Below are 21,397 nucleotides of genomic sequence, written 5' to 3'. Positions count from 1 at the left end.
TGCTAACTGTACATTTCTATTTAGATTTTTGTCATCTCAGTTTCAGCATCTGAAATAGAATTTCATCTCCAACTCCACCGTTTTCACAAATCACATTCCCTTGCCTATCTCACTCATTAAGTGCCAGAATCATTATATAAAACTTAATGTGCTTCTTGACTTGTTCATCTCCTTCATAGTCATCTGTTATCTGATTTTAAGTGTTTGATTATTTGTGTTTTTGGCAGTGTCTCTCATCAACTCCTCCTCCTTTTGTCTTTACTGCCACCATCCTGCTCCATTCCTTAATTTAATCACCCAGATTACTTTAAACAGCCTTTTAATTTGTTTTTCTGACTTTTTTCTTCTCTCCTTTTCTTCCTGGTAGTTCAGCGTTTTCCAAAGTGTAGGCTGAGGAACATAAGCTTTGTATTGTGTTACAAGGTATTATAAGGAAAAATTGTTTTGTGGTTAGAAAAATTTGGGAAATGGTGGGTTAAGAAAAAATGAAGGTGGTGTTCTTTACTACAAGACTCTTCTAATCCTTTAATATGCTGGGATACACTGTTACTCTCTAAGGTGGGAGGAATATAATATATGGCATTTCCCAAAAAGGTATCTTTTTTTTTTCTTGCAGAATATATTCCAGAACTTTGCTAGTTGCCACATTAGATCGCCTGTTTATTCTGAAGCTTTGCAGATTCTTGTGAACTAAGAAACACTCACAATGTGTTTTGGAACTGTTTTTATATAAAAATAATTTTTAACATAAATGCTAAATGTTAATATGAGAGAATTAAAAGATAGAGTAATAACAAGCAGAAATCTAGATTAAACTGATATCAGAAACAGAATGTATGATGAAAGAACTGAATGTGTCTGCCAGTGAATAAATTATCTGATTCCTACATTAAGTGAAAAAGTTTGCTCTCATAGCAGAATTGGGTTTACAAGTACTTTGCCTAAGAAAGCAGAAACTCTAAAGGGAACCCTGTATATTAAATAGAAGTCTTTGTTAAATGTAGCTGAATTGCTGGTATACTGAATGTGATTTAACTCTGTTTTTGATGCCTTGCTGAAGTAGATTGTATTTTGATTTGCATAGTTTGAATAATTTACAGTTCTTTGTCCTTCATGTGTTCGTACATTTTCAGATCATAGATTACTAATTTTTCTGGTTGAAGGGTGCACTGTCCTTTGGGGATAGCAATGCTTTTAAAAAAAATTAATCTCTTAATTGTTTACTTTTAAAAGACAAAAATATATGAAACAAATACATAGCTTCATGAATTATTATATTGTAAACATTCTTGTCATCAACACCCAGGTCAATAAATAGAACTTTGTCAGCCATCCCAAAAGCACCTCCCAATTATAACTTGTCTCCTTCCCCTTAAAAACCTATTATCTGGACTATTGTAATAGTCACTTCCTGGCATTACTTTATAGTTTTACTGTTCATATGTGCATTCTTAGACACTAAAGTTTAATTTTGTCCATTTTAAAAAAATGAATACTGGTTATTTTTGGAAAGTATTTTGATGTTGTGCCTTTGTACCTTCCATGTTTTTACCTTAAGTCAGAGATTTTCCTTCAGAAAAAGTTCTAATAATCTAAGTTCTTTTTTGCTTGAAAGACTTGATCTTGTGGCATAAATTGTATTTCAGGGTGTCCTAATGTCAGAAGAAGAAGTGTTTGAACTTGTTCCTGATGATGAACGACAGTGCTCAGCATGCAGAACCACATGTTTCCTCTCTGCCCTCACATGCTCATGTAATCCTGAGCGACTTGTGTGTCTCTACCATCCAACAGATCTGTGCCCGTGCCCCATGCAGAAGAAATGTCTTAGGTATCCAGAAGTATCTCATTAAACTTCTGTTACCTTTTTTTAAAACCAAGTCTTAATGTCTTTAGTTATTTTCTCCTGTTGTTTCTGGACTGCTAACTTCTTCTGTTCTATCTGCCATCTATGCTTTGGGAACTAAACTTGGTGGCTAAAATTAGTTTCTTTATCAGTTGATTTCACATGGTCCTTGTCTTCTTTCTGAATTAATCCTGTGGGGTTCTTTGATTTTCTCTTTTTGTGATCCACGATCCCATTTCCCTGGCCATTGTACTTTTCTTGAGGTGATTGTACTTAAAACTTGTTTGATTTTCAAGTTGTTGTTTTTTATTTTGTTTTGTTTTTAATTTGTTGGTTTTTGAGATTTTCATTTCTGTATTTTTCCCTAGATACCGCTACCCCTTAGAAGACCTTCCTTCTCTGCTGTATGGTGTGAAAGTCAGGGCACAGGCCTATGACACTTGGGTCAATCGTGTTACAGAAGCATTGTCTGCCAGCTTCAACCACAAGAAAGGTTAAGTGTCCTCCTGTTGTATGCATTCACTAAAATTGTCACTTTAAAAGAGGCCTTGTTTTGTTTTATTTGTTTTTCCTCCATTAAGGGAAAACCCTGGGCTTCAAAATGAGATTTGAAATTAATCTCATGAATGTAGATTTAGTTTTCTGTTTGATCATCGTTTAATTGAAAAGGTTGATATAATTTGCAGTAGATGAATCATACGTTTTGGGGAGTGAATTAACACTGAAGACTTACTTGAAAAAGAAATTGCCTTACTTGAGAGAAGTTGCCTGTTTGTATTAGGAATGAGCACTGAGTCCTAAATTTTATTGCAGTGGAGAGATTTTCACAGCTGCAGTATGTTTGTACTAATAGATTGATGACTCACCTGAAAGAGGTTGATGAGGATTTTAGAATGGCTTTTTATGTCAGTACTCATAGTGTATGGCTTTTATTGTTTACAGATTTGATTGAATTACGAGTAATGCTGGAAGATGCTGAGGATAGAAAATACCCAGAGAATGATCTCTTTCGAAAACTCAGGGATGCTGTAAGAGAAGCTGAGACCTGTGCTTCCGTGGCTCAGCTGCTTCTGAGCAAAAAGCAGAAACACAGGTAAGACCAAGAAGAGTTTAATTCTCCAGTTGTTTCCAGTTTCTTTCAGGGTAAAAGCCAAAATTTTTACTGTAGTCTGTGAGTCCCTACATTATCTTTGAACTCCTCCAATACTGCCCCAGTATTATCGCCTACTCTCCACTTTCTCGCTCCTCTTCGTTTTTCTGTTCTTCATCCACACCAGGCAAGTTCCTGCTTAGGGGCTTCACACTTGTTCTTTGCCCTGCGCAGAGTTCTCTTCTCTGCAGAAATCCAGGTGTCTTGTCCCCTCATTTTTCTTAAGTCTTTTTTCTAAAATCACATTTTTGGTGTGGTCTTCTCTTGACAGTTCCTTTTAAAATTACAGTCTTCTTATCCTTCTTTTCAGCTTTGTTTTTCCCCTGGTCCTCATTACCTCCTGACATACTTGATGATTTGCCTATTGATCATCTGTTTCTCTTTCCCACCCTCACTAGAATGCAAGCTAGACTAGAATTTCAGGGATTTTTCCATTTTTTTTTCCATTGCTTTATTTCTTGTGTTTAGAACAATGCCTAGGACATAGTAGGTAGTAGGCTTGCAATAAATATTTGTAAATGAATGAATGAAAGTTATCTGGGAAAATAGACGGTACAAGAATTGTCTTGCTACTAGATACTACAGGCTGAAAGCAGGTGGCAGCGAAAACTAACCTTGAATATGGGATTAAAGGGTGCTGAGGAGGCTGTAAGCTGCATAGCCTAATTCATACGTGTTAAATTTTCTTGATTTAATGTAATTTATATGTGTTAAATTTTGTTTTTTTGTTTTTTTTTTCCCTTAAAATTCATTGCAGTACGTTTCTTGTCTCTGGCATTTTTCTATAGCAGTTCCCATGGATTTGAAATAACTTTGTAAATATTTTTATCTATGATTTTATCAGAGATCCTTTCTTAGAAACGTGGCTCAGTGAATCTTAAACTGTCATTGGGTCACTGACCCCTTGGACAATCTGATGAAAGCTTAGGAACCCTCTTCTTGGAAAAGTGCACATACAGACAAAATTTTGAATCAGTTTCAGGGGGTTCACTGTCTCCTGAACCAGTCTGAAGACTCCCATTCCACCTTATAGGCTTCTTGAAATACAGAATTGAGTTTTATCAGTGAACTTAATATTCTACTATCAAGAATTTATTGAATGTTTGAAGTATTTACTATTTGTAGAAACACCCCTTTCTTATTCTAGGAGGAGCTGTAAATTGGAACATTGGCTCATTGAATCCTTAACTAGAAAGAGCTACAAAATTTATTTTGATGTTAACACCATGGCAGTAGAATCCCTCAAGTAGTAAAATTAGATTAAAAGTCTAAAGACACTAGGAGCCCCTTTGATATCAATGATTGTGAATTTTTCTTACTTATGTGTCAATATTATTTTACATCAGACAGAGCCCAGATAGTGGAAGAACTCGGACCAAACTGACAGTGGAGGAATTGAAGGCCTTTGTACAACAGCTGTTTAGTCTTCCATGTGTCATCAGCCAAGCCCGACAAGTAAAGGTGGAGTATTACGTTCTTTTCTGGGGTAATATCCTTGGTGGCATGGGTACGGTTTTGGGTAACCAGAATAGTATGTCTAGACTGGTTTTTTGTTTTGTTTGTTTCTTTTCTCACTTAAGTGTTTAGCCTTTATTCCCCCATTTAATATTTTGGGACCAAGACTAGCTTAGAATATTACTTTTTTATTAGTTTTGGAGCAGAATAATTGAAACATAAGAAATTAGTTAAAAGTATCTGAACATATCAGTGAGTTATTAGTACATGAAATTTTTAAACTGTAGTGTTCTGAAATTACCAGGGATCTGATGGTTTACTTAATATATAAAATCTCAGAAATACATATGGAGTATATTAATCTGCATAATTAGTAATCTCTTGATTCTTGATAGCTTGGGTGTGTTTTTGTGTTCCAGGGTGGGGGGCTTGGGTAGTGTGTCTAAAATTGTTTTTTATCAAGGTTACCAACTTGTGAAATCCAATGTCAATTGTATTCTTACTGTATTTCATAAGAGCATTTTCATAGTTGATGACTCTTTCCTTCTTGAAACATTTTCTTTAAACTTCTGGGACACTACGCTTTGCTGATTTTCTTCTTAATTCACTGGCAATTCCATCTCTTTAGTCTTTGCTGACAGCTCCCCCCCCCCCCAACTTCTAAGTGGTAGAATAAATTAGGAGTCACAGTCCTTTCTTTACTATGAGTGCTTACTCTCTTGATACCTTATTTGTCCACTGACATTAAATATTACCCATAACCTGTTGACTCTCAAATTTCTAGCTCTAACTGCCTTTCTCCTTCTCTACAGACTTGTATATCCAGTTGCATACTCTGCATTTCCATTTGTTTGACTAAAAGGATCTTAAAATCCTTTTAATGAATCAAAATTCTTAATTCATTTCCCTTATACCTCTTATCTAGTCTCTGAACAAGTGCTGCTCTTACATCCAAAATGTATCCCAGAGCCAACTGTTTATCATTATCTCCGTTGCTTACACTATGCTCTAGACCACTGGAGTCTGTCCCTTAGATTACTGCAACAGCTTCTTAACTGGTCTCCCTTCTACTTTTGACCCTTACAATATATTTTTCCTTTAATTTTTCCAGAGTGGTCATAAAATATGAATCAGGTCATTGTATCCCCCCTGTGGTTAAAACCCTCTAGTGGTTTGCCAAAGCTATTAGAATGAAATCCAAACTGTAATTATAATCTCCAAGGCACCATAGAATCTGACCTCTGCCTATTTTCTAGCTACATTTCTCCCACATCCACTTGGAACAACATTCCAAGCTCCTTCCTCTTTCAAAGGTTTTGCGCTTAACTATTTGCTCTGCCTGAATTGTTCTTCCTCTAGATCCTCATATGGTTCCTACTTCCACTTCCTCCTCATTTTAGTTTCAGTTCATCTATCTTTTGTGACCATCCTACCTGAATAATAAGCCCTTCTCCCTGTCTGATCACTCTATCATGTTGCCTCTTTATTTTCATAGCACTTAACACTAACTGAAACATTTTATTCATATGTCCACTGTCTGGCCAACTATATTAGAATGCATGTTCCTTGAGGGCAAGAACTTAGTATGTCTCGTTTAATACTAGTAAAATACTTTAATATTTTAATACTTGTTTAATACTGTTTTGTTTACTACTGTGTGACCAGAAGAGCAGTGCCTCATTCAGCAGTCATTAAATATTTATTGAGTGAATTAATCATATTTTAAAAGTGGTACTATAGAAATAATTACAGAAAGCATATGTATGCCTTTAACAATCAGGTCTGACTATACAATGCTTTGATGGTGAGATTATGAGATGGCCCAGAATTGGGATATCAGTCATCCTTTAGTTTGCCTGACCTATGTCTATTTCATACTCATTTTGTATCTTTTAAATTTGCTTTTATTTACTTTTTTGACCTTTTCAGAATCTGCTGGATGATGTGGAAGAGTTTCATGAACGTGCTCAGGAGGCCATGATGGATGAAACCCCAGATTCTTCCAAACTCCAAATGTTAATAGACATGGGCTCTAGCCTCTATGTGGAGCTACCTGAATTACCCCAACTGAAGCAAGAGTTACAGCAGGCTCGATGGTTAGATGAAGTAAGAGTGACTTTGTCAGATCCACAGCAAGTCACTTTGGATGTCATGAAGAAACTGATAGACTCAGGAGTGGGGTTGGCACCCCACCATGCTGTGGAAAAAGCAATGGCTGAACTGCAGGAGCTCCTTACAGTCTCTGAGCGATGGGAAGAAAAGGCCAAGGTCTGCCTACAGGCAAGGTGAGCACATGTTTTGGTGATGGTTGCCTCTTTAAAAACTAGGTCAGAAGGTAGAGCAGGAAGGAGGAACGTAAGGATCTGTTTCACTAAATGCTTCATTAAATGTTTTGTGCCTTCCTTGACCAATCAATCACTAAGCTCTCAAATGGATCTGCATCTAGATAGTTTCAGAAGTTAATTGTGTGTGCACTATGTACAGAGTACTTTGGTGGGTGCTTTTAAGTGATACACAGATTATTTCATTTAGAGTCTACTATTGATACTGTAATTGGAAACAGACATAGAAAACTCTTGGCATGCATAACAGTGTTATTTGAGAGATATGATAAATTTGATAGGAATTCAGAGGTCACTGGGAGATGGTCAGTCAGTAGAGAAGCTTGAGAGAAAAGTGCAAACTTAGAGCTCTGAAGAATGAGTAGGATTGGCAGGTAACAGAAATGTCATAAGGCAACTTCCAAGGAATGTGTAGGATGTGTTCAGTTGACAGAAAATAAATGGGCTTTATTGGAGTGGAGGATTTATGCAGGAAAGTAGAGGGAGGTAAGAATCACTCAAAAGAATGTTTAAGTAGTTGGATTAGCATTGGCACCACATTGAATTTAGGAGATTTAAGTACAGTGTTCATCATATTTGACTGAATATCAGCTAACTTGGCTGATAAGTGACTGAAGTGTTCTTCATGAAAGCATTTCTTTAGCAACTGAGATTAATATTTATATAATTTCTATTGTAAATATGAGAAACTTGGATGCTTAAGAAATCACATAGCTATTAAGTGACACAGCTGGAATTTGAAGCCTGTTCCACTTTACTTCAAAGACTTGATGCACTTAACTACTCTGCTAGCCACTTCTTCAGATGTATTTGATATGAAAAGTCTTGAGTGATCTTATGAGCACAGTTCTGCTCCGCTAAGAGGAGCCTCCATATATGCTAGAGATTTTGCTTTCCTGATGCCATGCAAAATGCTTACTAAAATTTATCCACAGTTTTCCTATCTGAAGTATTCAAGTTACTCTATGTCTTCAATTCATGACAATTCCAGGGTATGGGAGCATATTAAATGGGCAAAGCTAAAAAACTTCTTTGGCATGTAAAACTGATTTGGTTTGGTATACATGCATCGACTGATAGTAATCTACCACATAAAATTTTGTTGATGAGTAGTATTTGAAAACCTTTTTGCTGTCTCTGACGTTTAATGAGTCATCAGGTTCTGACAATTTTCCTCCAAATGTCTTTCATATCTTCTTCAACTCCATTGTCACTGATCCTAGTTACATAGTCCGTATATTTTCCCTGATCTTTACAACTCAAAAAGTATAAGTAGAGTACCTAACAACATACCAGGCACTTTTTCTAAATGCTGTGGAGACGATAATGAACAAGAAACCAGGTCCCTGCTCTCATAGAGCTAACTATTTGAGTGGGGAGAGAGAGATAAATAAGTGAATAAATGAATTTCTCATAATTAATGTCATGAAGAAAATAAAATTGGTAAAGAAAATAAAAAATTGGTAAAAAAAAGAAAATAGAATTGGTAAAGAAAGAAAGGGTGATGGGGTTGGTAGGGAGTGTGGGAGGTAGAGTCTTTTCATTTCTAACTCCTGTCAGTGTTATCTTTCTGAAACATATCTTTAATATTCTTGATCTCTTAGCATTGGATAATTATAGGCCACTCTTTTCTTGATCTCTTCCTCCTTTGGCTTCAGACCTTCTCTTTCTACTTCTTAAATACTGGCTTTCCTCAGGATTCTAGCCTAGATGCCTTTCTCTTTTTACTCTAATTTCCTGGATCTATTTACCATCTTTATTCTAACTAGCTCCTAAATTTTCACCTGTAACATAGGTTTCTTTCATAGATGCCAGCTGCCACATAACTCCATTGGATGTCCCACAGGTAGGTACTTTAAATACCCTATATCCAAAATTGGACTCATTAACTTCTTCCTATATCCCCTTCCTTTGTTCCTTTGTTCTTTGGATTATACCATCGTTTACTCGTTTGAATAAGCCCGTACTTTGGAAATTACCTTGACCCCTCTCTCCCATTTCTTTATGCCCATACCCTGCTAACTACTAAGTCATGTTGATTTCTTCCATTCCCCTGAGGCGGCTGTCATAGCTGGCCTAGATCCTAGCAACAGGTTCTGCCTGTAGTCTCACCCTTCTGACCCATTCTCCATATTGCCACAAGTATATTCCTAAAATACAGGTGTGCTAATTTCACTGTCTTGTTTAGAGCCCTTCACTGGTTTCCCATTGCTCTCAGAGTGAAGTTCAAACTCCTTAACATGATTTATAAGGTCATCAGTCATCTATCCCCTTGCTTAGATACCTAGCCTCATCTCTTGTCATTCTTCCTCTTGCATTCTGTGTTCCAAACATAGTGAGTTTTTTTCCTGTTTCCTCAAACATGCCATTTTCTTTCTTTTCCCTGGACCTTTGTACATGTTTATTTTCTCCTGTGGAACACTCTTACCTCTTCCCTCCTCTGTGGCACACCTCCACCACCCCTACTCTATCCCCAGCGTCAGCTTTCCTGACTAACTCTTATTCAAAAAGGATGACATAGTTTAAGAGGTCACTTCTGGGAAGCCTTCTTTTGCCTGCCAAGTCGGGTACTGCTACTATGTATTCTAATAGGCCTTTACTTTCCTTTATCATTGCACTTATCATAGTACATAGTACATCATAACTCCCCCATTTTCCTTCCCATCTCCCATCTATCACCCCAGAAGTCCTTCAGGTACTCTGTCCAAATTGTGCTACAAACTTGTTTTTAAATGTTTCTCCATGTCTTTATTCATTGTAGTCCTGGTTTCTTTTCTTGAACCTTTCACTTGACAGAATCATACTTCTATAAGGCCTATCTCAAAAGCTTTTCTCAATTCTCCAGTGAGTTCATAGTAATTTGTTCCTAGTTCCATTACAAGTATGATACCTTTTTTGTATTACAGTTAGTTGAGCATAGGGTCTATGTTGTACTCACCTTTGTGTAGCTAGAACTTAGAATGTAGTTGAATTAATGTAATATACATGGTCAACATCAGTAAATGTCTAGTCTTACTACTTTCTACGTTGCCATCTAATATGCATCTCTGACAATTTCAGATATTGTGGAGAACTAGATAGAGGTAGAGTAGTATAGTAAAAAAGAGCATGGGATTTGAGACTCATCCTGAATCCACATTTCAGGTGTGCCATTTACTACATTAAATGACTTTGGGGAAAATAATTTATTTCTTTGAGTTACAGTTTTCTTACCTGTAAAGTGGAAATGAAGATAATAGCTGCTTTGCCTCCCTTCAGGATTGTGTTAAGAATTAAGTGATATTGTGTATATGATCGTTCTCTACAGACTCTAAAATGTTATTTAAATGTTGGTAGCAGTTGAATATTTTCTCATGCATCCCATCCTATTTTTATGTTCTTTTAGACCACGGCATAGCCTGGCAAGTTTAGAAAGCATTGTGAATGAAGCCAAGAACATTCCAGCCTTTCTTCCCAATGTGTTGTCCCTGAAGGAAGCCTTACAAAAGGCTCGAGAATGGACAGCTAAAGTGGAAGCTATTCAGGTAAGGAGACATTATCCTACCATATAGGTAATGCCTATGTCACAGATGAATCCTTTAATTCTTTAAAATAATCATAATAAAATAACTATAGTTCTTAAAATTAACTTATTTTTCCATCCACTTTTATAATTCAAAATAAATATTACCTATTCAAACTTCACTTTATCTGTTGATGCCCTCCTATGAAAGATGAGGCAATAAGCTATCTATTTAACTCTTAGAAGTAGGCAGTTTATTTCCTGTTGTGTTCTTTGAATAGTTTTCATGGACATGAATTACTTTTATGATAAGGGACAGAAAAAGAAAATGAAATAAACATTTCCTAAATACCACCGTTTTCATGACTTTTCTTGGTGTTTGGGGCAGAAATGTAAGAGAAGGTTGTAAAGATTACTAGAATGTTATCCTGGACTTCAAATAGCAAATTCTCTAGTTGGAGAGCCAGATATTATACGTCTCTTTATTCAAAACAGGATGAAATAAGTGCTAGATAGAAATGAAAGTATGTTTGAATATATATATGTATATATTTCTTCTGATTTATTAAACTCTAAGCAACATTTACATTATTGAGTATAATATATATTCTTTACTGTAGAGCTGTACTCAGAATAAAGAAACCACCTCTCTTACACTTAGAAAACATATTCTAAGTGTAATGTTCTAGTTGCTTCTCTTTTACTTTCTTTTCCTTTATCTAGGACCTGCTTTTCTGGCACTATTTCTCTTCTGTTTTTCTGAATTATTTCTGTTTTCACCTAAAGCTCTTCTGTTTCATCTTTGACCTATTTCAGGCAGTTGGTTGTCCTCAGATGTCTGATAATCCTAAATTGACTGTTGAAAGACTTTAGATGACAGGTATAGGTAGCTGTCATGTGTTTTCTCTGTAATTTTGAAGGACTATTTCTCCACCAGACCCTTCTCTTCAGTGGGAAGACCAATTTGTAGGCTCTAAGTAAGAGGACAGGTTCTGCTCACAGGCACACTTTCTTTTGGAATACATGGGTTGGGAACAGGCTATGTCTATGCTTAACCAGAAGATATTCTGTAGTCAGATGACTCTAGTTGGGCACAAGAAGGGGTAGTAGTAAATATGCTATTTCTTGACCCTGTCTCTGAACTTTGTTTTCTGTTCCAGTTAGCTATTTATTCTTATCCTAGTACCATAGAGATTTAGTTCTACCATTATAATATCTAATAGAGCTAGACCCTCCTTACTATTCTTTTTTAAAAATTTTTAAACATTTTTTATTGTGAAATATAAATATATGCAGAAAAGTGATACATTTCAAAGTAAAATTTAACAAGTAGTTATAGAGCAAATTTCAAAGTAAAGTATGGGTTTCAGTTCAGCAATTTCAGGTATTTCCTTCTGGCTGTTTTAATACACTAGATACTAAAAATATGTGTATATATATATGATTCGGTGGTCATAATCATTTGTTAAATCTAATTCCTTACTATTCTTTTTAAAAACTGGTTTAGGTTTCTTGCTTGTTTACTTTTCTAGATGTTTAAGTGTGTATTTTTCAAAAGGAATTTACAATCAAATTAGTTAATAGATGAGAAGTAACCTTTTACTGGAATGTTAACACTTAGCACCTAACACCGTGCCTTGCTTTCATAGGCTTTGAATAACAATGAATGTTATGGGGATATATGTAATTTCTTGTAGGTATGGCTATGTGTTATGATTGCTAGAAGATTCATCCAATAAAAAATGCTACTCTGAAATATTGTGAAGTTCAGGCTGCCAGCCCATTTCAAGTAGTCTTACCACTTGTTAATGGATTACCCTCACACTTCCATAATGACTCAGTCATTTAGTAAATTTAAAGCAGCATGTAAGTTCTAAAAACAATAACGACTTCATTAACCAGGAAATACAGAAACATTGTGACTTAAAAGGAAAATATTCAATCTCATATCTGCTTATATAACATAAAATAGAGGTGGTCACCAGAACTAAACTGTAGTAGTTGGAAAAATTGTGAAAGACTTTGAGATAGGCACAAGAGATGACTGGGTGTCCCTTCAATGGAAAACTGAGTGTTGTCTAGTGATCCGTACAGGATTACTTAGTTCTAGGGGTGTGTTTGCCTTAGATTTTCTTTGGCTAAGCTATTTTACAACCCTGTCAGTTGTAACAAATGAAAGTAATACAAATGAATTATGTCCATAGAAAAGCAAATAAATTTGCCTGTGGTGGTACAGTTGATTTCCACACTGTAGAAAAGATGAAACATTAATTTCATTGTCTGATATGATATTATAGTTTTTCATCTATTAACAAATTCATTTCCTCATTCCTAATTGCATTTATATATGTCTGTTTTTCAATTGTCTTTTGAGCTGGTTTTTATATCTTCCTGGTTCCCTCATTAATTAATAAACAAAATCTTTGGCAACATATTCATTTAAAAATGAATTTACACAAATGCTTTCTATAGTACAGTGCAAGTTAACATTAGTTTAAGAGCTGCAATTCAGCTTTAAACAATATTTAACAAAATTAACGATAAACTCTATGTGTAAAGTTTTCCAACAATATATTGCCTGACTCCATAAGATAACTCAGATTACGTGAGACTGTACTTTCATTTTTCAGAGTGGCAGCAACTATGCTTACTTGGAGCAGCTGGAGAGCTTATCTGCTAAAGGACGCCCTATCCCTGTGCGTCTTGATGCACTGCCCCAAGTGGAGTCACAGGTAGCAGCAGCACGTGCATGGAGAGAACGGACTGGGCGGACCTTTCTTAAGAAGAATTCTAGCCATACGTTGTTACAGGTGAGTAGTAGTTTTCCTTTATGTACACATAATTAAATAATCTCATCAGTAGTTGACAATTTAACATACATATAGGTAATAGTTCTATTGTTGGGTGAGGGTTATTTTCAGTTTTTCTGGTCAGAGAAATACAAGTGCTTTGTTTTAGGTAATATCAGATGTTAACCTGAAATCTGGAGCAGACTCATTTCTAGTTCATCTTGTGCTGTGTCCAGACAAGGCAATCAGCCTGGATCTTATCTCTATTGTTATTAGAGTCTGTCAGTTAAAGATCTTATTTCTCAGAAGCACAAATTCAAATACCATGGTCATTTTCGTCTTGGAACAGTTGAACGGGTTTGAGGACTGGCTCCCTGATTGCTGACCCTGTGTTTTTGGACAAATTGTTGCCTTTCTAAGCCTCAGTTTCCCTGTTTGCAAAATGAGGATAATGCCTACTTCCGGGTTGTTGGGAGGATTGAATTAGATAATGTGTGCAAAGCCCTTAGGGGAATGCCTAGCACATGGTGAGTGCTCAGTAAATGGTGCTTTTTCTTATTTTCACTTTTAAGGTTTTTTTTTAAACCAGAGTTCATATTTTGGTTTTATTTTTATAGGTGCTAAGTCCTCGGACTGACATTGGTATTTATGGAAGTGGTAAAAATAGAAGGAAAAAAGTAAAAGAGTTACTAGAAAAAGAAAAAGAAAAGGATCTTGACCTTGAGCCTTTGAGTGATCTGGAGGAAGGATTGGAAGAAACAAGAGATACAGCCATGGTGGTAAGAAATTATGTAATGAATCTTGATTGTACTTGGTGAATACAGAATTCTGTGAGGATGTTAGCAAATTCACTGTTTGTGTTTATACATTAATCATTTTCTTCAGTCTCAATGGAATAAGCATCTTCCTATAGCTTACTTTTTAATCTGTACTCCAGACCCCATTCCTTTCCCAAATACTCTGGTACCTTGCTCCCACAATTTCTCCTCCACTTTCAAGCATCTTCAGTTGCTTTATCTCCACAGGTACATTCTAGCATGGTTGGGCCTTTCCTTTCAAAAGAAAAGAACAATAATAGCAAGCATCACTTTCTCTCTGCTCTGCCTTCTAGTTGTTTTCCTTGAAATGTGGGTGACTCTGATCCCCTATTCTTAAAATCACCTTCTTAGGCTCATGCGATTGCATTGTTTTAGCTGTCACCTTGGTGAGAATGACCCTCAGATTTATATCTCCAGTCCTGATCTCTCACCTTGCCACCAGTATTGTATATCTATTCACATTAAGGACATTTTCACTTGGATTTCCACTGTAGTGTTAGATTCAAAAACTGAAACTCATCACCTGTTATCTGTTCTTTTCCCTTTAAATTCTTTTTGCTTATTCTCTGCCCTCCCTTTTATTTCCTTTCTGACAGTTATACCTGTCTTATTCTCTGATGTCAACTTTAGTTCTTTTGTCTCTATCAAGTTTATTCATATGTTTCTGTGCACTTAGAGGAAGTATTAATTTCAGGGACCCAGCATGGGTTTCATTAAGAATATCAATCCTGTTAAGCCTATCAATACCAATAAAGCTAATTTTATTTCCTTTTTTGGTTGGCTCCTTAAATTGGGGGACTACTGCTAGAGACATAGTGTCTAGATTTGAGCTAACCATACCATGTCTTTGTGGGTGGCTGAGATGACTAAAGAACAGCTGGATGATAGAATAGGTGAAATAATAATTATTTGAAAATTAGAACCAAAGAGTACTGAATAATGAACCACATCTAAAAAGAAGCCTAGGATAATATGCAAAAGGACTTTGTCTTTGGCTCTTAGCAACATTTTAAAAAATTGTAAGAAAAACAAGGGGAAAAAAGCAGTATTGAACCACTTTTATACAACTCTTTTAATTTTGCATACATTCTTTATCTTTGGCTTTATGCGCATACATATATTTTTAGTATATTTGTAATCATAGAGGAATAATTTTACTATTCCACTCTCCCTGCCAAAATTGTTTTTATTTTCCTAATAATCTTCTAATAGTCCATCAATTTGTCCATAATTTGCCAAACAGTTTTCTGATTTTGAATATTTTGGCCGTTATTATACGTTATAATGAAGTGAATACTTTGTATAGTATTTTTCTTTCAAATTATTTTCATAGAGTTGATCCTTAGGAATGGGATTACCAGGTTAGAATTTGATAACACTTTGTGACTCTTAACTGTTAGTACTATGTTGCTTTTCAAAGGAATTATACCACTTTACTGATAATCATCTACATTATAAAATGTAGATCACTATTATTCAACAATAATAGTGAGTGTTCAGTAAAATATTTGTAGCTGATAAGAATTATTGGAAGGAGGATATCTTATTTTTTGAGGGGAGGGGGAATGTGTTAGGATTACTGAGAGCCTGGGAAAGTGGAGAGAAAGTGAAAAATGACTTTGGGCATTATGTGTAGTAGGGAGTTGGTACTCTTAAGTAACTTGATATGGTTGCTTGTGTCTATAAATGATCTGTCATTCAAGAACCTGCCTAACAAGCAGATCTTGCCAGAAAAGGAGGACTGGAAATGATTTCAAAATTTTCAAGATACCAATTGTTTCAAAAGAAAATGCACCGAGAATATTCATGATAATTAATTTTTGTTTGCTTTTATTTACTTTGTTAAAATGAATTGCATAAAAACACTATTGTTATTATAGGCTTTGTTATTCCACAGCTTATAAATATAAGAGTCAGGCTTCATACTCAAGTTGCTTGACTTTTAAAGCATGCTATCTTTCCACTGCCTTCTACTGAAGAGTTGAAAGTACTCTACTGACGTAAATTATCAAATGTGGTACCACTTTGCCTATTTCGCAGATGAGTTATGTTTGCATGGAAATTGCCAGGCTGTCCCAACATTTAGAAAATTGTTGACAACTGGTATTTTTTAAAGGATAATGCTTTGTCACTATGAGACCACAACATGGGTATTTGGGGGAGTGGGTATTGCAGTGACCCCTTTCAATTAAATGTTTGTTGTATACAGGTGGCAGTTTTCAAAGAACGGGAGCAAAAAGAGATTGAAGCCATGCATTCTCTTAGAGCAGCCAACCTAGCCAAGATGACAATGGTGGACCGCATAGAAGAAGTAAAATTTTGCGTTTGCCGCAAGACAGCCAGTGGGTTTATGCTCCAGTGTGAGCTCTGCAAAGACTGGTTCCATAACAGCTGTGTTCCTCTTCCTAAATCAAGTTCCCAGAAGAAAGGGTCCAGCTGGCAGGCTAAAGAAGTAAAATTCCTTTGCCCCCTTTGTATGCGGTCTCGAAGGCCCAGGCTGGAGACTATTCTGTCACTCCTGGTATCCCTTCAGAAGTTGCCTGTACGGTTGCCTGAAGGTGAAGCCCTACAGTGTTTGACAGAACGTGCTATGAGTTGGCAAGATAGAGCGCGGCAGGCCCTAGCTACAGATGAACTGTCTTCTGCACTGGCAAAACTGTCTGTGTTGAGTCAGCGTATGGTGGAGCAGGCAGCTCGAGAAAAAACTGAAAAGATCATCAGTGCAGAACTTCAAAAGGCAGCTGCCAATCCTGACTTACAGGCAAGTTTAGGATTTACATTCATTTTCTGTTTCATGGGAAAATATTTGTAAGTTTGTCAGTGGTAAATCACATCTGTCTTACCTGTTGATGAGGAAGACAATGGTAATTTGCCAACAATTATGTTATCCCTGGCACCTTCTTTCTACATACACCCATAGCATTTTCTATGATATGTACTTTGGTCATTTTACCTGGAAATATTGTAGTGAATCTTGTATCACAGTCAAATAATATGATCTCTACTAAACTATTAAAGAACTCTCTTAGCCACTTTAAGAGTTCATTACATTTTGGTGTTCGTAAGTACATATGAACTACCCATGTTTGTTTAGTAGGTATTTCTGTTCATCCTTTAATTGTTGTTTAGGGACACTTAACTAGTTTCCAGCAGTCTGCTTTTAACCGTGTGGTGAGCAGTGTATCATCTTCCCCTCGACAAACAATGGATTATGATGATGAAGAAACAGATTCTGATGAAGACATTAGGGAGACATATGGCTACGACTTGAAGGTAATTACAACATGAAGGCTGTATGGATATGTACATGATCGCTGGGTTTGTTGTAAAAGCTGTTGGACCCTGATATTTGAGCCTGCAGCTTGAGAAAGCTGCCATCTATCCTCATTGATGGTGCTAGCATTATTTCAAAATTCCAAAGATTATGGATTGCTGAAACAATTTTTTGAAGGATATAATTATTTTTATTTTATTAACTTTATCAAAAAAAAAATTCCAGACAAAGCAAAGGAAAAAGAAAAACAAATATACTGAAATAACTTCATTGCTTCCAATATGCTCCTACCATACCACAAGAAAATTAACAAACTGTAGTCATTCCTGAGCATTCCCATATCATTAAGATTACCCTAATTGTCTTATCTGTTCTTATTAGGTTATCGTTCCCCTTTCACTAGCTGCTGTCTATCTCTTGGTCTCCTATATTCTACAATATAAGACACTTGTTTTTACATTTTTCAGAGTTCACGTTAGTGGTAGCATACAATATTTCTCCTTTTGTATCTGACTTATTTCACTCAATATTATGTCCTCAGGGTTCATCCATGTTGTCATATGCTTCACAACCTCGTTCCTTCTCACTGTTTTGTCACATTCCATCATATGTATGTACCACATTTTGTTTATCCATTCATCTGATGTAGGACATTTAGGTTGTTCCCATCTCTTGGCAATTGTGAACAATGCTGCTATGAACATCAGTATGCAAATATCTGCTTGTGTCATTGCTTTTGGGTCCTCTGGGTAAATACCAAGAAGTGAAATTGCGGGAGTGTAGGGTAACTCAATATCTAGTTTTCTGAGGAACCACCAAACTGTCTTCCAGAGTGGCTGAACCATTATACAGTCCCATCAGCGGTGAATAAGAATTCCAGTTTCTCCACGTCCTCTCCAGCATTTGTCGTTTCCTGTTTGTTTAATGGCAGCCATTCTTATTGGTGTGAGATGATACCTCATTGTTGTCTTGATTTGCATCTCCCTAATAGTTAGCGAAGATGAACATTTTTTCATGTTTTTTTTAGCCATGTGTTATTTCCTCTTTGGAGAAATGTCTTTTTGTATCTTATGCCCATTGTATAATTGGGCTATTTGTACTATTGTCATTGAGTTGTAAGATTTTTTTATATATACAAGATATCAGTCTCTTATCAGATAGATGGTTTCCAAATATTTTCTCCCATTGAGTTGGCTGTCTCTTTACCTTTTTGACAAATTCCTTTGAGGTACAGAAGATTTTAATTCTGAGGAGTTCCCATTTATTTTTTCTTTCATTGCTTGCACTTTAGGTGTAAGGTCTAAGACGTGACCTTCTAATATTAGGTCTTGAAGATATTTTCCTACATTATCTTCTAGAAGTTTTATGGTGCTGTCTCTTATATTGAGATCTTTGATCCATGCTGAATTAAGTTTTGTATAGGGTGTGAGGTAGGGGTCCTCTTTCATTCTTCTATTTAGATATAGATATCCAATTCTCCCAGCCCCATTTGTTGAAGAGACTGTTACATCCCAATTTAGTGGCTTTGGGGGGTTATTTCTGAATTCTCAATTTGATTCCATTGATCAGCATGTCTGTCTTTTGCCAATACCATGTTGTTTTGACTACTGTGGCTTTATAGTAGGCTTCAAAGTCAGGCAGTATAAGTTCCCTCACTTTGTTTTTCTTTTTTAGAATATTTTTAGCAATTCGAGGCATCTTCCCCTTCCAAATAAATTTGATGATTAGCTTTTCCAAGTCTTCAAAGTAGATTGTTGGAATTTTGATAGGAATTGCATTAAATCTGTAGATCAGTTTGGGTAGAATTGACATCTTAATATTTAGCCTTCCTATCCATGAACACAGAATATCTCTCCATTTCTTTAGGGATCCTTCTATTTCTTTTAGTAGAGTTATGTAATTTTCTGTGTAGAGGTCTTTTACATCCTTGTTTAAGTTTATTCCTCAGTACTTAATTTTTTAGTTGCTGTTGAGAATGGAATCTTTTTCTTGAATGTCTCTTCAGTTATGTCATTTCTACTGTATAGACATATTACTGACTTATGTGCATTAACCTTTATTTCCTGCCACTTGGCTGAATTTGTTTATTAGCTCAGGTAGGTGTGTTGTCGATTTCTCAGGGTTTTCCAAGTTTAAGATTGTATCATCTGCAAATAATGAGAGTTTTGCATCTTCCTTTCCAATTTGGATGCTGTTAATTTCTTTTTCTTGCCATATTGCTCTGGCTAGAACTTCTAGCACAATGTTGAATGATAGTGGTGACAACGGGCATCTTGCCTGGATCCTGATCTTAGAGGGAAAAGCTTTCAGTCTCTCACCATTGAGTACGATACTGGCTGTGGGTTTTTATATATGCCCTTTATCATACTGAGGACGTTTCCTTCAATTACTAACTTTTGGGGTGTTTTTATCATAAAAGGATGCTGAATTTTGTCGAATGCTTTTTCAGCATCTATTGAGATGATCATTTGTATTACGCTGTGATCAGAGAATGTTTTTTGAAAAATTTTTAAAATTTTTTAAAAATCTGCATTTTCCTCATCTTGTAATTTTTATGGCTTAGCGGAAGTAGAAAAATATACATTTAAGTTATTGAGAGCCTTCATGGCTGATTTCAGGGTTTTTTCCCTTGGATTATTAAAGTCTGTCTAGTTAGGCTTTTAGAATCCTGTCCTAACTGTTACGAGTCTTTCATTCTAATCTCATGTCTGGATGGTGTAAAATGAGATGTCATATTCAGAGATGAGTGAAATTCTTGGGCCCATGTTTAGTGTTTGCTGCATTACAGTTGGAGCTAGAACAAATTATTTGCCATCAATATGATTATTTTGATAATGACTCCACACTGATGGTATAGAGAAGGTTTGGCAAGTTTGTTTTGTGTGGGATCCTTTTGGCCTTTCATTGTCATTTCATCTTTTTACCTAGTAATAACATCATGATCTAGTAGAGACTCTGCCAGGTCAATTTAATCCATTGATCTGTTTTATATTTTTCTTAGTTGCTCCATTTAGAATCTATGCCTATAACTGGACAGTTCCTACTCTGAAGTAAGAGATTGCCTCCAAAGGGGGCGGGGGCAGGGGCAGGATTCTTTTCCATACCCCTAACTAGCTTATCTTTGTCTCTTCAGTGTGTGGATCAGGTAGGTGCTGCTCATTCTTAGAGCATGAATCCCATCAGCATTAAAGCTCCTAGAATGTAAAAAATATCCATTGTAGAGTCTTATAAATTCATCTTTGGGAAAATATTTTTCTCAAGATGAACGTGAATTCTTAATTTCAGGTGACATTTTAGCTGGTTGAAATAAGTTTCTTTTTCTTTTTTCTTTTTTCTTTTTCTTTTTTATTGAGATTGTTCAGATACCATACAATTATCCAAAGATCCAAAGTGTACAATCACTTGCCCCTGGGTACCCTCATGCAGCTGTGCATCCATCACCACACTTAATGTTTGTTCAATTTTTAGAACCTTTTTATTACTCCAGACAAGAAATAAAGTGAAAGATGAAAAAAGAAAAAGAAAAAAAGAGAAGGAAACCCGAATCCTCCCATATCCCTAACCAACCCCCCTCAATTGTTGACTCATAGTGTTGGTATAGTACATTTGTTACTGTTTATGAAAGAACTTTGAAATACTACTAACTGTAGTATATAGTTTGTAATAGATGTATAGTTCTTCCCTATATGCCCCTCTATTATTAACTTCTAATTGTATTGTCATACATTTGTTCTGGTTCATGAAGTGATTTCTAGTATTTGTACAGTTGATCATGGACATTGCCCACCATAGGATTCAGTTTTATACATTCCCATCTTTTGACCTCCAACTTTCCTTCTGGTGACGTATATGACTCTGAGCTTCCCCTTTCCACCTCATTCACACACCATTCGGCACTGTTAGTTATTCTCACATCTTGCTACCAACACCCCTGTTCATTTCCAAACATTTAAGTTCATCCTAATTGAACATTCTGCTCATACTAAGCAACCACTCCCCATTCTTAAGCCTCGTCCTATATCTTGGTACCTTATATTTCATGTCTATGAGTTTACATATTATAATTAGTTCCTATCAGTGAGACCCTGCAATAATTGTCCTTATGTGTCTGGCTTATTTCACTCAGTATATTGCCCTCGAGGTTTTGTCATCAACCCATTTTTTTTTATATGGTTTTGTTCACTCACCATACATTCCATCCCAAGTAAATAATTGCTGGTTTTC

At 35.9% G+C, this 21,397-nt stretch overlaps 1 protein-coding gene across 1 annotated transcript in view; it reads left to right on the top strand.

Annotated features, from left to right (window-relative positions):
• KDM5A (lysine demethylase 5A) overlaps window positions 1-21,397 on the top strand; it is a 126,004-nt gene that overhangs the window by 76,946 nt on the left and 27,661 nt on the right. Inside the window, 10 exon segments of the mRNA XM_037845025.1 lie at window positions 1,647-1,828; window positions 2,212-2,336; window positions 2,786-2,936; window positions 4,340-4,454; window positions 6,378-6,733; window positions 10,176-10,314; window positions 12,923-13,102; window positions 13,699-13,860; window positions 16,109-16,660; window positions 17,029-17,172. Coding sequence (XP_037700953.1) covers window positions 1,647-1,828; window positions 2,212-2,336; window positions 2,786-2,936; window positions 4,340-4,454; window positions 6,378-6,733; window positions 10,176-10,314; window positions 12,923-13,102; window positions 13,699-13,860; window positions 16,109-16,660; window positions 17,029-17,172 — 2,106 coding nt within the window.

This window comes from Choloepus didactylus, chromosome 8 (assembly GCF_015220235.1).
Source record: "Choloepus didactylus isolate mChoDid1 chromosome 8, mChoDid1.pri, whole genome shotgun sequence".
Classification (NCBI taxonomy): Eukaryota; Metazoa; Chordata; class Mammalia; order Pilosa; family Megalonychidae; genus Choloepus; species Choloepus didactylus.
This window is presented reverse-complemented; position numbering and strand designations above follow the sequence as displayed.